We start from the raw sequence: 13,220 nt of genomic DNA, 5'->3' as shown, positions 1-13,220 counted from the left end.
CCAAAGATCTGTAGCTCCACCAATAAGTGTGTGGGGCACCCCACTCAGCCAGGAAGCCTCCTGTGTGCAGGCACTCAGCTCTCTCACTCTGTGAGTCAGCTCCAGCGCCATCTCACGCTGGTCTCCTGGTTCTGCTGCTTCTGGTTCTCTGCTGCGGCCACTTCTGTATCCATTCACAGTCTCAAAACCGCTTCCACATTGTAGGTATCTGTTAGAGCAGCACCCCACTCTCTCGGTACCCAATTATGTCTTAGTCATCGAGTGCTGCTATAACAGAAACACCACAAGTGGATGGCTTTAACAAAGAGAAATTTATTTCTTCACAGTAAAGTAGGCTCGAAGTCCAAAATCAGGGTGTCAGCTCCAAGAGAAGGCTTTCTCTCTCTGTCAGCCTTCGCATCAGTCTTCCCCCTGACTAGGAGCTCCTCCGCACAGGGACCCCAGATCCAAAAGGACATACTCTGCTCCAGGCACTGCTTTCTTGGTGGTATGAGGCCCACATGTCTTTCTGCTCGTTTCTCTCTTTTATATCTCAAGAAATTGCCTCAAGACACAATCCAATCTTGTAGACTGATCCTGCCTCACTAACGACAACTGCTACCCATCTTCCCTCATTAACATCATAGAGGCAGGATTTACAATGTATAGGAAAATCACACAGTACTGGGAATCATGGCCCAGCCAAACTGGTACACACATTTTTGGGGGGACATAATTCAACGCATGACAGTTACATACTTTGTATGACAGATACCGGTTACTTCAGAATAAGTAAATCTTTTCCTAGCAGCAAGTACTAAAAGATACGTCTCAAGTGAGGTTTGGTGAAAGAAGGCTGACAGAGCAACTGGTTCTCTTTTTCAGAAATCACAAAAGACAACTGCAATGGGACATGCCACACCAGTGCCAAGTAGGTGCCCTCTGGGCCTCCTTTGGGGACAACGCAAAGGGGGTTCCTTCCCAGTGGTTTCAGCTCCAGGCCCTATCCTTGAGGAAGCAGTTTCCAGATGCTATTTACCAGGTGTTTACAGTAAACTTTTAAGTATGAGACTAAAAATATCTCTGAAGAGGCCACCATCAACTTGCCAGTTCCAGTTTAACAAGCTGCCACCTAAGTTGCCTGGCACATTAGCAAAAATGGCAGTTGTCACTCCAGTTCAAGTCCCAGGGGCTCTCACTGAGGCAGAGAAAGCCCAGTGGGGCTCCTTTTCATTCAGCCTTGCTCCGCCTTGCAGCCAAGCCTGAGTTCAGACTCCCATCCCCCCAGAAGCACCTCTATGGAAAACAGCGCCTATGGCAACCACTGAAATTGTCCCGCTGTCCAAACATCTGACACACATCTTCTAGATAACTCTACTATAATATCAGCTCACATATACAAGCCAAGCTTGTTGATCTTTTACTTACTATGGCACTACATGAAAATTATAGCTGCAGCTTCCTGGCTTTCACTGATAAAAACTCGTCTGTGATGTGCTCAGTGGCGCCCCCTGCTTCAAGTGGTGCCCCGGGCACATGCCATACCTGCCATGCCTTTGGTACGCCTCTCCGCATCCCCCACAAGAGCTTAATGTGGTGGTTAATTGGAGTCACACCAGAATTCAAAGTCAGCCTCTGTAATTGTCACGGACCATGTGACCCCGAGCCAGTTACGTAATTCCTCTGGGCCTCAGTTTCTTCATCAGGAAGTGGGAATTATCCTTCACCACCATTTGCCATGAGTTGATTCTGACTCATGTTTCAGAGTAGAACTGTGCTCCACAGGGTTTTTAATGGCTGATTTTTTAGAAGTGGATAACCAGGCCTTTCTTCCAAGGCGCCCCTGGGTTAGTAGCACGCATGTTAACTGTTTTGGTTAGCAGCAAGCGTGTTAACTGTTAGCATCACCCAGAACTCCAAGTGAAAATAATAATATCTACTTCCTACGGCTATTGGGTATTGTGTAGATCACATGAAATAAAGCAAGAAGCACAGCCCCTAGCACACAGGAGTTTCTCCAAAGATCAGTAGCTACTCTTCTTATTCCTTGGCTACCACCTACATCTGCGCACTCCATAGTCTGCTGATCACTGACTGCAACTTTAGCTGCCTGTTAGGGGGCCGTGCTACCAATGGACTCTCCTCCCAAACCTTATCTAGGATCCCTAAGTGCTTTATGGGGGCAGGGGCCGAGAGGCTGGGGTGATGGGGTAAAGGCGTACTGTAAATCATGTGGTGGGGTATTGGGTTATGTATTTATCTACAAACACCATTTGCCCGTTCTCGTTGCAGCTGCCTTCTCAATTCCGATGGCACAGCATTGTGCAAGTGTGCAGCAGGGTTCCAAGGGAACGGGACAGTCTGCACAGGCAAGTGGAGAAGGAATGCACTGCGGGCCTCAGGGTTCACATGGGCTGTGGAGAGATCTGGATTCCTGTAGACTGACTGGGCCTTGGCGGCTGGTGCCAACCAACGATGAGGAATGGGATGTAACGAGGCAGCTGATTGGACACCTGGCCCAGAAACCAACTGTTCACATATGGGGCTTGTTAGTTTTGGAATGGGCAGGCCAATGGCACCTGTTTTCATCAAGCCATGGTTCACCATCTTGGCTGCGATTGGAATCAGCTGTTGTTGTTAGTTGCCGCCATCAGGTCAATTCTGACTCATGGCAACCCCATGTGTGCAGAGTAGAACTGCTCCATAGGGTTTTCAATGGCTGTAACCTTTCAAAAACAGACCAGCAGGCCTGTCTTCCAAGGTACCTCTGAAAGGGTTCCAACCTCCAGCCCTTTGGCTAGTAGTCAAGTGCTTAACCATTTGTGCCATCCACCTAGGGAGCTTCAAAAGCCACTAAAGAGCATCCCGGGGATTCTGATTCTATTGGCCTAGGGTGTAGCCTGAGCATCAAGGCTCTGTGGAGAGGGTCAGAAAAGGGCTCAAGCCCTGTTTTATCCTCCTCCTACCCATGTGGCCTTGGGTGGGTCGCTTAACTGCTCTGAGCTCCACCAACTCATGTTGTAGAGTGGCTGTGAGATGAAATGATCTCTCTGTGCACAAGGGCAGAATAATGCAGCTAGTGTAACAGCCTCAGCATTAAACCCTCTGGGTTTGACTCTAATCACCTAGTATTTGTATTACCTTGGTGTATTACTTTGGTATATTAGTTTCCTCTGACTGCTTTAACAAATCATCACAAAGTGGGTGGCTTAAAACAACAGAAACGTATTCTTTCATAGTTCTAGAGGCTGTTACTGTTGTTAGGTATTATCTAATCGCTTCGGATTCATAGCGACCCTATGTACAACAGAATGAAACACTGCCTGGTCCTGTGCCATCCTCACAATCATTGCTACATTTGAGCCTATTGTTGCAGCCACTGTGTCAGTCCATCTCATTGAGAATCTTTTTTTTTGCTCACCCTCCACTTTACCAAACATGATGTCTTTCTCCAGGGACTGGTCTCTCCTGATAACAAGTCCAAAGTACATGAGATAAAGTCTTGCCATCTTCACTTCCAAGGAACATTCTGGCTATACTTCTTCCAAGACAGATTTGTTTGTTCTTTTGGCAGTCCATGATGTATTCAGTATTCTTCACCAACACCATAATTTCACATCTATCAATTCTTCTTCATTGTCCAGCTTTCACATGCATACTGAAAATACCATGGCTTGGGTCAGGTGCACATTCATCCTCAAAGTGACGTCTTTGTTACTGAACACTTGAAACAGGTCTTTTGCAGCATATTTGCCCAATGCAATACATCCTTTGAGTTCTAAACTCCTGCTTCCATGGGCATTGATTGTGGATCTAAGTAAAATGAAATCTTGACAACTTCAATCTTTTCTCCATTTATCATGATGTTGCCTATTGGTCTAGTTGTGAGGATTTTTGTATTCTTTATGCTTAGGTGTAATCCATACTGAAGACTGTAATCTTTGACCACGAGTAAGTGATTCAAGTCTTCTTTGCTTTCAGCAAGCAAGGTTGTGTCATCTGATATCACAGTTAATGAATCTTCCCCTAACCCTGATGTCACATTCTTCTTCATATAGTCCAAGTTCTTGGATTATTTGCTCACCATGCAGATTGAATAAGTATGATGAAAGGATACAACCCTGATGCACACCTCTCCTATATATGGTCTATATACAGGTTCCTTATGAGGACAATTAAGCATTCTGGAATTCCCATTCTTCACAATATTATCCATAATTTGTTATGATCCACACAAATATCTTTGCATAGTCAACAAAATACAGGTAAACATCTTTCTGGTATTCTCTGCTTTCAGCTAAGATCCATCTAATATCAGCAGTGATATCCCTCATTCCACATCCCCTTCTAAATCCAGCTTGAATTTCTGGCAGTTCCCTGTCAATGTATTGCTGCAACCATTTTTGAATTACCTTCAGTAAAATTTTACTTGTGTGTGATATTAGTGATATTGTTCAATGATTTCTGCATTCTGTTGGATCACCTTTCTTTGGAATGGACACAAATATGGATCTTTTCCAGTCAGTTGGCCAGTTAGCTGTCTTTCAAATGTCTTGGCATAGACCAGTGAGCACTTCCAATGTAGCATCTGTTCTGGAGGCTAGAAGTCCAAAATCCATCATGGCTGTGCTCCCTCCAGAGGCTCTAAAAGAGAATCTCTTCTTTGCCTCTTCCAGGTTCTGATGGCTGTTGGCATTCTTTAACTTGTGGCTGCGTCTCTACAGTCTTTGCCTCCATGGTCACATTGCTTCCTCGTCTTCTGTCTCTTATAAGAAGACTCGTCATTGGATTTCGGGTGCACTCTAAATCCAGGGGAGCCCCTGGGTGGTGCAAATGGTTAAGCACTCAGCTGCTAACTGAAAGGCTGGCATTTCAAACCCACCCAGAGGCACCTTGGAAGAAAGGATGGGCAATCTACTCCTGAAAGATCACAATCATTGAAAACCTTATGCAGCACAGATCTACTCTGAAGCACATGGGGTCGCCATGGCTTGTAATTGACTCGACAGCAACTAGTTTGGTCTTTTGGTTTCTAAGTCCAAGATGATCTCGAGATTCTTACAGCAAGAAATTTATTTCAAGGAAATGGCTCACACAATTGTAGGGGCCTGCAAGTCCCAAAGCCATGGGTCAGGTGACAGGCTAAAGTCCTCTGCCGGCTCACATGGTGGCAGGGGCTGATGAACCCAACAAAATCTGTAGGTCAGGAGCCAGGCCAGAGATTTCTGCAGGCTTACTTCCCAAAAACCAGAGGTCAGGCAACAAGAACAGTGCAGAGCTGAGAGACAGAAGGAGCTTTGCCAGGACATCCCTTTATATACTGGAGGCAGGCCCTGCCCCCAAGGAAACTCCACTTTCAACTGATTGGCTGCTCACATCAGATCACAAAATGGAAGGTGATCACATAGTGTCTGCCAAACCACTGAGAATCATAGCCTAGCCAAGTTGATATAACATTAACCTTCACAACATTTTACCAAATAAGGTCACATTCACAGGTTCCAGAGATTTGACGTGGGTATCTTTGGGGGTGGGGGGCATTTTTCAGCCTACAGCACTTGGGAAAGTTGCTTGACTATTCTTTGCATCATTTTTTCATCTGCAAATTGGGAATAATAAGAGAACTTCCCTATAGGGTCATTATGAGTCTGAGTCGACTTGATGGCAATGGGTTTATGGATTTTTTCTCTCATTAGGTTGTTAGCTGATTACCTGGATTAATAACTGTGAAGTTGTTAGAATAACCTTGGCACATAGCACTCAAAAAATGCAAACTAAGAGCCTTACTGTGCCTAACACATATTTGGTGCTAGAAGACTGGACACTCTTAGCATCACTATTCTCTGGAGCACTGTGTCCCAGGCAGGCTCTGGTCCAGACTGTGGCGGAGCTGGACAGTGATCACACCACTCTGCTTTCTAAGCCGTCTTTCCCTGGAATGTGGGTCCCCTAACCTTGGTCCCAGATGTTTCCTGCAGTAGGATGTATACAGCATGCTAGTGAAAACAACTGGAAAGGACAAAGAACTAGAACATTTTTCCCGCCCTCTGTTTTTGGGAAAAAGAGCAAAACCAAAAGAATGCAAGTTAACATAAGAACGATGAACATTTGTATAACACTTTCATATACATGACCAGATGTGAGTCCCCAAACCTATAAATAAGCCTCTATAGTTGGACCCCAAAATAAAGGTCAAGCCAAGACTCAAAACCAGGCCTTGGGATACCAGGTCCTGGACTTTTCACACTGCATTTCACTGAAGGACTTTGTTTTTAAATTATCTTATAATCTTAGAATCTAGTGCAAATTCATCCCAGTCACCTCATCTATCACATTGGTGTGTAATTATTCCTCTGAGGGCTATACCCTCAAAGAAAAAAAAAATTACTTAGATTTCACGGAGTTTTCACTGAACATTTTATTATATCCTTATCCTTTGAAAAGCAAAACTATTAAATGGTAAGTGGAGTTCCTGGGTGGTACAAATGTTTAACACACTTGGCTGCTAACTGAAAGGTTGGAGGTGTGAGTCCACCCAGAGGTGCCTCAGAAGAAAGGCCTGGCAATCTACTTAGATGTATGATTTGCAAAAATTTTCTCCCACTCTGTGGGTTGTATTTTTGATTTATGGAGGCAATCCTCTGAAGCTCAAAGTTTTTAATATTGGTGATGTCCTGTTTATCTTTCTTTTGGGCATGTGTCTTTGGTGTCATATCTAAGAAACCATCACCTAATCTTGGTTAAGATGATTTACACCTATGTTTTCCTCTAAGAATTTTATAGTTTTAGCTCTTAAATGCAGATCTTTGATCCATTTTTAGTTAATTTTGGTATGTGATATGAGGTAGGAGTCCAAATTCATTCCTTTTCATGTAGATATCCAGTTGCCTCAGCACCATTTGTTGAAAATATCTTGATACCTTCATCGAAAATCAACTGACCTTGAACACATGGGTTTATTTCAGGACACTCAATTCTATTGCATTGATCAGTATGCCTATCCCTATGCCAGTACCACCCTGCCTTTATTCCTGTAGCTTTGTAGTAAGTTTTGAAATCAGAAGTGTGAGTCCTCCAACTTTGTTTTTTTTTCCCCCCCAAGATCATTTTGACTATTCAGGGCCCTTTTGCAATTCTATATGAATTTTCGGACCAGCTTTTCCATTTCTACAAAAAAGGCAGGTGGAATTTTGAAAATGATTACATTGAATCTGTAGATCAATTTGGGACCATTACCATTTTAAATCTTAAGTCTTCCAAGCGTTGTCTTTCCATTTATTCAGGTCACCTTTAATTTAACAATGTTTTATAATTTTCAGTATACAACTGAATTATACCCTTTTTTGGTTAAATTTATTCCTAAGTATTTTACGATTTTTGATGCTACTGTAAATAGAATTATTTCCTTAATTTCGTTGTTGGATTGTTCACTACTATTGTTGTTTTTGTTATGTTCTGTCAAGCCAATCCGACTCAGAGCGACCTTATAGGACAAAGTAGAACTCCCCCATAGGGTTTCCTAGGCTGTAATCTTTACGAGAGCTGATTGCCAGGTCTTTTTTCTGGAGAAGCCAGGTGGGTTTGAACTGTCAACTTTTTGGTTAGCAGCTGAATACTTAAACCATTGCACCATCAAGGCTCTTTTGTTCATTACTATTGTATATAAACACAACCGATTTTTTGTATGTAGACCTTGTATCCTGTGAATTGCTGAATTCATTTATTAGGTTCTTGTCCTATAAAATCATTTCATCTGTGAATAATTCTACTTCTTCCTTTCCAGTTTGCATGCTTTTTATTTCCTTTTCTTGCCTAATTTTGCTGGCTAGAACTTCCAGTACAATGTTGAATTAAAAGTGGGGAGAGAGGACATCCTCGTCCTGTTCCTGACCTTAGGGCAAAAGTATTCAGCCTTTAATACTTTATTCACCATTAAGTATCATATTAGCTGTGCGTTTTTTATAGATGTCCTTTGCCAGGTTGAGGACATTCCCTTCTCTTCCTAGTTTGTTGAGTGTTTTTATTATAAACGGTGTTGAATTTTGTCAAATGCTTTTCCTGCAACTATTGAGATGGTGGTTTTGTCTTTTTATTCTACTGATATGATGTATTACACTGATTGCAGGATTCAATTTTTTTGAGGACATTCGTGTCTATATTCATAAGAGATATTGGTCTGTGGTTTTTTTGTGATATCTTTGTCTGGTTTTGGTATCAGGGTAATACTGGCCTCATAGAATGAGCTGGGAAGTGTTCCCTCCTCTTCTATTTTTTGGAAGTTTGGAGGAATTGGTATTCACCTTCTTTAAATGATTGATTCACCAGTGAAGCCATGTGGTGCTTTTTATTCTTTTCAATTAGACATTTAACCATCGCTTACCAGTGTAGTTGTGGTGTATCCCAAATGTTTACTGTTCCAAAAATGTAGCCATTCATAAGGCTGCCTGCATCCTCTGAACCAATGGTTGTTGTTTTTGGCTGCTGTTGGGTCATGACAACCCCGTGCACGATGGAACGACACTCTGCCATCCCCGTGGTCAGTTTCAGATCAGACCTTTGCGATCCACAGGGCTTTCATTGGCTAATTTTGGGGAGTAGATCAGTAGGCCTTTCTTCCTAGTCCATCTTAGCCTGGAAGCTCTGTTGAATCCTGTTCAGTATGACAGGAACACGCAGGCCTCCACTGACAGATGGGTGGTGGCTGTGCGTGAGGTACACTGGCCAGGAATCGAACTCAGGTTTCCAGCACGGAAGGTGAGAATTTTACCACCGAATCACCAGTGCCTCCCTCTGAATCCAGAACATGGTAACTTTGGATTTCTAGGAATCTTTCATTTCTTGGTGACCCAACCAAAAATGCATCAACGTTTTGTTTTCCTCTTCCACCCTTCCTCTGCTGTGTCATCACTCCTTCCTCTAGCAATCAATGCCTGTGAGATCAGCAACGGAGGTTGTTCTGCCAATGCTGACTGTAAAAGAACCACCCCAGGACGTCGGCTGTGCGTGTGCAAGGTGGGCTACGCTGGTGATGGCATCGTGTGCCTAGGTGGGTGCCCGCTTCTCACCTGTCCAGTGGCAACAGCTTAAGGGTCAGAGTGCTATTGAGCGATTATAACTTGTCAGCTGTCATTGTTAGCACATGGGGTGCCCTGATCACCTTTCAATTTGTCAGGCTCAGGAAGGCAGGTACGAGGGTATGGAAGTGTGACCACAGGGCTCTAAAGGTATGTGGTACCCAAAAATCACTTCGGAGGGAAGAAGGGGGAAAACTCTTTCCAGCTAGACATTACGGCGGTGACTGAATTTTTCAACTTTCATTAGTTCTTTTTTTATACAAGTAGCACATTCTGACTGTAGGAAAATTAGAGAATGTGTATATGCTGGAGAAAAAATTCTGGAGATAACCACTGTTACTATGGTCATGTTGCCCTACTTTGCTACACATGTATTTTTTTTTTAATAAAAATGGTATTTCTTAATACATAGCGTTTACTCTGCTTAGCAATATAACTTTCCCTGAAAATAAGTATATATCTAAATCATTATTTTTAATGGCTACACACTATTCTGCCCAAAAGGTGTGCCATAAGTGGTCTTGTTTTAATTTTTTAGTTGGAAAAAATTTATTCAGAAAAGTTGAAAAAATAGTACAAAGAAGACCCATATGCTCTTTATCTAGATTCAGCTATTGTTAACATTTTGGCCAATTTGCTTTATCATCTGTGTGTGTGTGTGTGTACATATTCATAGAGCTACAGCTTACTCTCAAATGGTATATATATGTATAAATACATATATTGTATATCTATATATTTGAGAGTAAGCTGTAGCTCTATGAATATGTATTTCCTACGGAGAAAGATAGTCTCCAACATAACTACAGGGTACTTATCAACTCCAGTAAATTTAATATTGATATACGTTTATCTAATTACCATTCGTAATCTAATTTTACCAGTTGACTCGCAATGACCTTTATAGCATTTTTCTTTCACTGCAGCCTAGAGTCAGGTATTGCATCTAGTTGTCGTGTCTCTTTAGTTCTCTTTACTGTGGAACAGTTTCTTTGTCTTTTATGACGTTGACATTATTAAAGAATATAGTCCCCTCCCCCGGCTTTTCTTTTTCCTTTCTTTTCTTTTTTTTTTTTTTTTTGATAGCATGTCATTTAATGTGGATTTCTCTGATGTGTCTGATGTTTCTTCATGACTAGATTCTGATTACACGTTCCAGGACAGAACACTACACAAGGGAGGAACCCGTCTCGGTATCACACGGGAGGCACACAATTTCCATCTATTCCTTGTCTACAATATATATTTTAACCCCTTTATGTATATTTTAACCACTGTATAGTTGCTTTTCCATCCCCTTGATACTAATAAGCAATCAGTGGGAAGATACTTTAAGACCAAGCAAATACCCTGCTCCTCATCAAAATGTCCACCTACATTTAGCATCTATGAATGATTCTTCCCTAAACCCATCTTTATTGCGATGGCTGTAAGTGATATATTTCTTTTTTATCTCAAGTCTCCTCATGCATAGCATTGTTGATTGGATTCCAAGATTCCATTATTTCTTAAGACAAAAGGCCTTTGATACAAACACTCATATTCATTCCATAGAGGGGCAGATTCAAGCCTGCAGTCTGTGCGTTTGCTGAGATTAGCCTATCTCAGAGGGGTTTGTTTTGAGAAACCGGATCTGGCACCCTCCCCCTCAGGCTGCTGCTGCCTCAGTCTTGTCCCAAAACTAAATCACACTGTTGACATCTGTTCCCCTCAGTCAGTCATCCTGGCTGGTCCCTCAAGATGCTATCTCTTGAGAGTGAGGCTTGATTCTCATGCCAGATGTTGGCTTTTGTTTTAAAGAAATTAATCCATGTTTGGAGAACCATGGTGGCTGTGACAAGAATGCAGAGTGCACACAGACGGGACCCAACCAGGTAAGCTCTGCCTCCCAGGGGTCCCTAAGTGATCCCAGGAGGAAAAGCCAGAGTCTATAGACACAACCCTAAGGGAAAGGGGCTGAGACTAGGCCACTGGGGGAGCAGCAGCAGAAAATAAATGCTGTTGTTGTTGTTAGCTGTTGTCATGTTGGCACCTGACTCATGGTGACCCTGTACACAACAGAACAAAACAGTGCCCAGTTCTGCATCACCCCCGTCATGGGTTGGGGATTGGACCATTGTGATCCATAGGGTTTTCAGTGTCTGATGTTCAGAAGTAGATCACCAGACCTTTCTTTCCAAAAAATAAATACTTTAGGGGAAATTCTAGAAAGATGGGAGACCATTATTGGGGAATGAGGAGAAATCGGGGACAAAGGGTACCTAGGAGATGGGATTGCTTTAGGGTGGGGAGAAGTAGTTATCTGCCAACACCACATGATTTCGGGAGCACCTACGTTCCCAGAAATGCTCCTCTTTCTTTCAGCTTTCTGATACCTAGAACCCTGCAATTATTGCTTTTGCTTAAGGCTCTGAAATGCATGTGACAAAACAGAAGATAACAGTTGAGGCCCTCTAGCAGTCATATGAAATCCCTGGGTGGTGCAAACAGTTAAGCCCTCTAATGCCAATGAAAAGGTTGGAGGTTAGAGTCTGTCTATCCATGGGTGCCCCAGAAGAAAGTCCTGGTGATTTCCTTCCAAAAAAGCAGGCACTGAAAACCCTGTGGAGCACAGCCTTACTCTGACACACGTGGGGTCTCCGTGAGCTGGAATCAATGCAACGGCAGCTAGTATTAGTCATCTATTCCTTAACGCAAGTGACCCCTCAGTGGCTCCTCAGAGGGCAGTTCTGGGGAAGTGGCTCCAGCATTAGAAGAGGAGAGGGGTCCATGGGGTGAAAACACACAGACAGGGAAGCTGGAGGCTCAGAGACCCAAGCTCTGCCTCTCTGTCTCTATCACATTGTGAACAAGCAAAACGGTCAGGCAAGACATTAGGACACCAGAAATTAGGTGACAAAGTCAAGTCTCCAATGAACGTTTGATTGACCTTGTCAAGCCGTTCGGAGACCTCAGTGCCAGGTCTCCCAATAAGCAGATCAAGCATGTGCCTAAAGCAGTCCAAAATAAGAAACAACAGTTGTTTTGAAAGATACACACTCACACAACACACACACACACACACACACCTGTTATATATTGTATCACTTCCCGTGGCTGCCGTAACAAGTTTGGTTGCTTCAAACCACAGAAAAGTATTCTTTTACAGTTGTGGAGGACAGGTATCAGAGGGCTGACTCCTCCTGGAGGTTCTGAGAGACAATCCATGCTTCTCTCCTCGCTTCTGGGGGCTACCAGCAACTTGGTGTCCCTTGGCTTGTAGATGACGGAGTCACTTCAATCTCTGCCTCCACCATCACATGGCTTTCCCCTCTGTGCCTCTGTGTCCTAGATCGCCTCTCCTTTCTTTTATAAGGACCCCAGTCATTGGATTTAGGGTCCGCCACAAGTCCAGGATGAGCTCATCTCAAGATCCTTAACTTAATTACATCTGCAAAGACCCTAATTCCAAATAAGGTTACATTCACAGGTACCAGGTGTTAGGACTTGAACATATCTTTTTGGGGACCACCATTCTACCCACCTTATATCCCACCTCAATCACCTCATATGCATGCGAAAGCTGGACAATGAATAAAGAAGATTGAAGAATTGAGGCCTCTGAATTATGGTGTTGTTGAAAAATATTGACTATACCATGAACTGCCAAAAGAAGGAACAAATCTGTCTTGGAAGAAGTACAACCAAAATTCTCCTTAGAAGCAAGGATGGTGAGACTGTGTCTTACATCCTTTGGACATGTTATCAGGAGGGATCAGTCCCTGGAGAAGGACATCACGCTTGGTAAAGAAGAGGGTCAACAAAAAAAGGAAGACCCTCAATGAGATGGAATGACACAGTGGCTGCACCAATCAGCTCAAGCATGGCAACAGTTGTGAGGATGGTGCTGGACCAGGCAGTGTTTCCTTCTGTCGTACATGGGTCACTATGAGTCAGAAGCGACTCAACGGCACCTAAGGACAGTTCAACCCACTACATACATGTAGTCATAAGGAAAATCAAAACAGAGTTGAACCTCTTTATACATACTTTCGGGTTCAGTAGAGCTTTTTACTTCAAATTACTTGGGGTAGAGAAAACCAACAAGTTTTCTGGTGCTCAAGGCCTCTAACCATCTTCCAGTCTTAGAAGGCAGAGAAAGAACTGCAAGGCTAAGCTCTGAGAAGA

At 43.1% G+C, this 13,220-nt stretch overlaps 1 protein-coding gene across 1 annotated transcript in view; it reads left to right on the top strand.

The window, feature by feature from the left end:
- Nucleotides 1-13,220, top strand: part of STAB2 (stabilin 2) — a 216,585-nt gene that overhangs the window by 138,491 nt on the left and 64,874 nt on the right. Inside the window, exons 40-43 of the mRNA XM_064285120.1 lie at nt 865-910; nt 2,272-2,348; nt 8,900-9,025; nt 10,854-10,927. Coding sequence (XP_064141190.1) covers nt 865-910; nt 2,272-2,348; nt 8,900-9,025; nt 10,854-10,927 — 323 coding nt within the window. The remainder of the gene's footprint in view (nt 1-864; nt 911-2,271; nt 2,349-8,899; nt 9,026-10,853; nt 10,928-13,220) is intronic.

Source organism: Loxodonta africana, chromosome 4 (assembly GCF_030014295.1).
Source record: "Loxodonta africana isolate mLoxAfr1 chromosome 4, mLoxAfr1.hap2, whole genome shotgun sequence".
In the NCBI taxonomy this organism is placed as follows: domain Eukaryota; kingdom Metazoa; phylum Chordata; class Mammalia; order Proboscidea; family Elephantidae; genus Loxodonta; species Loxodonta africana.
This window is presented reverse-complemented; position numbering and strand designations above follow the sequence as displayed.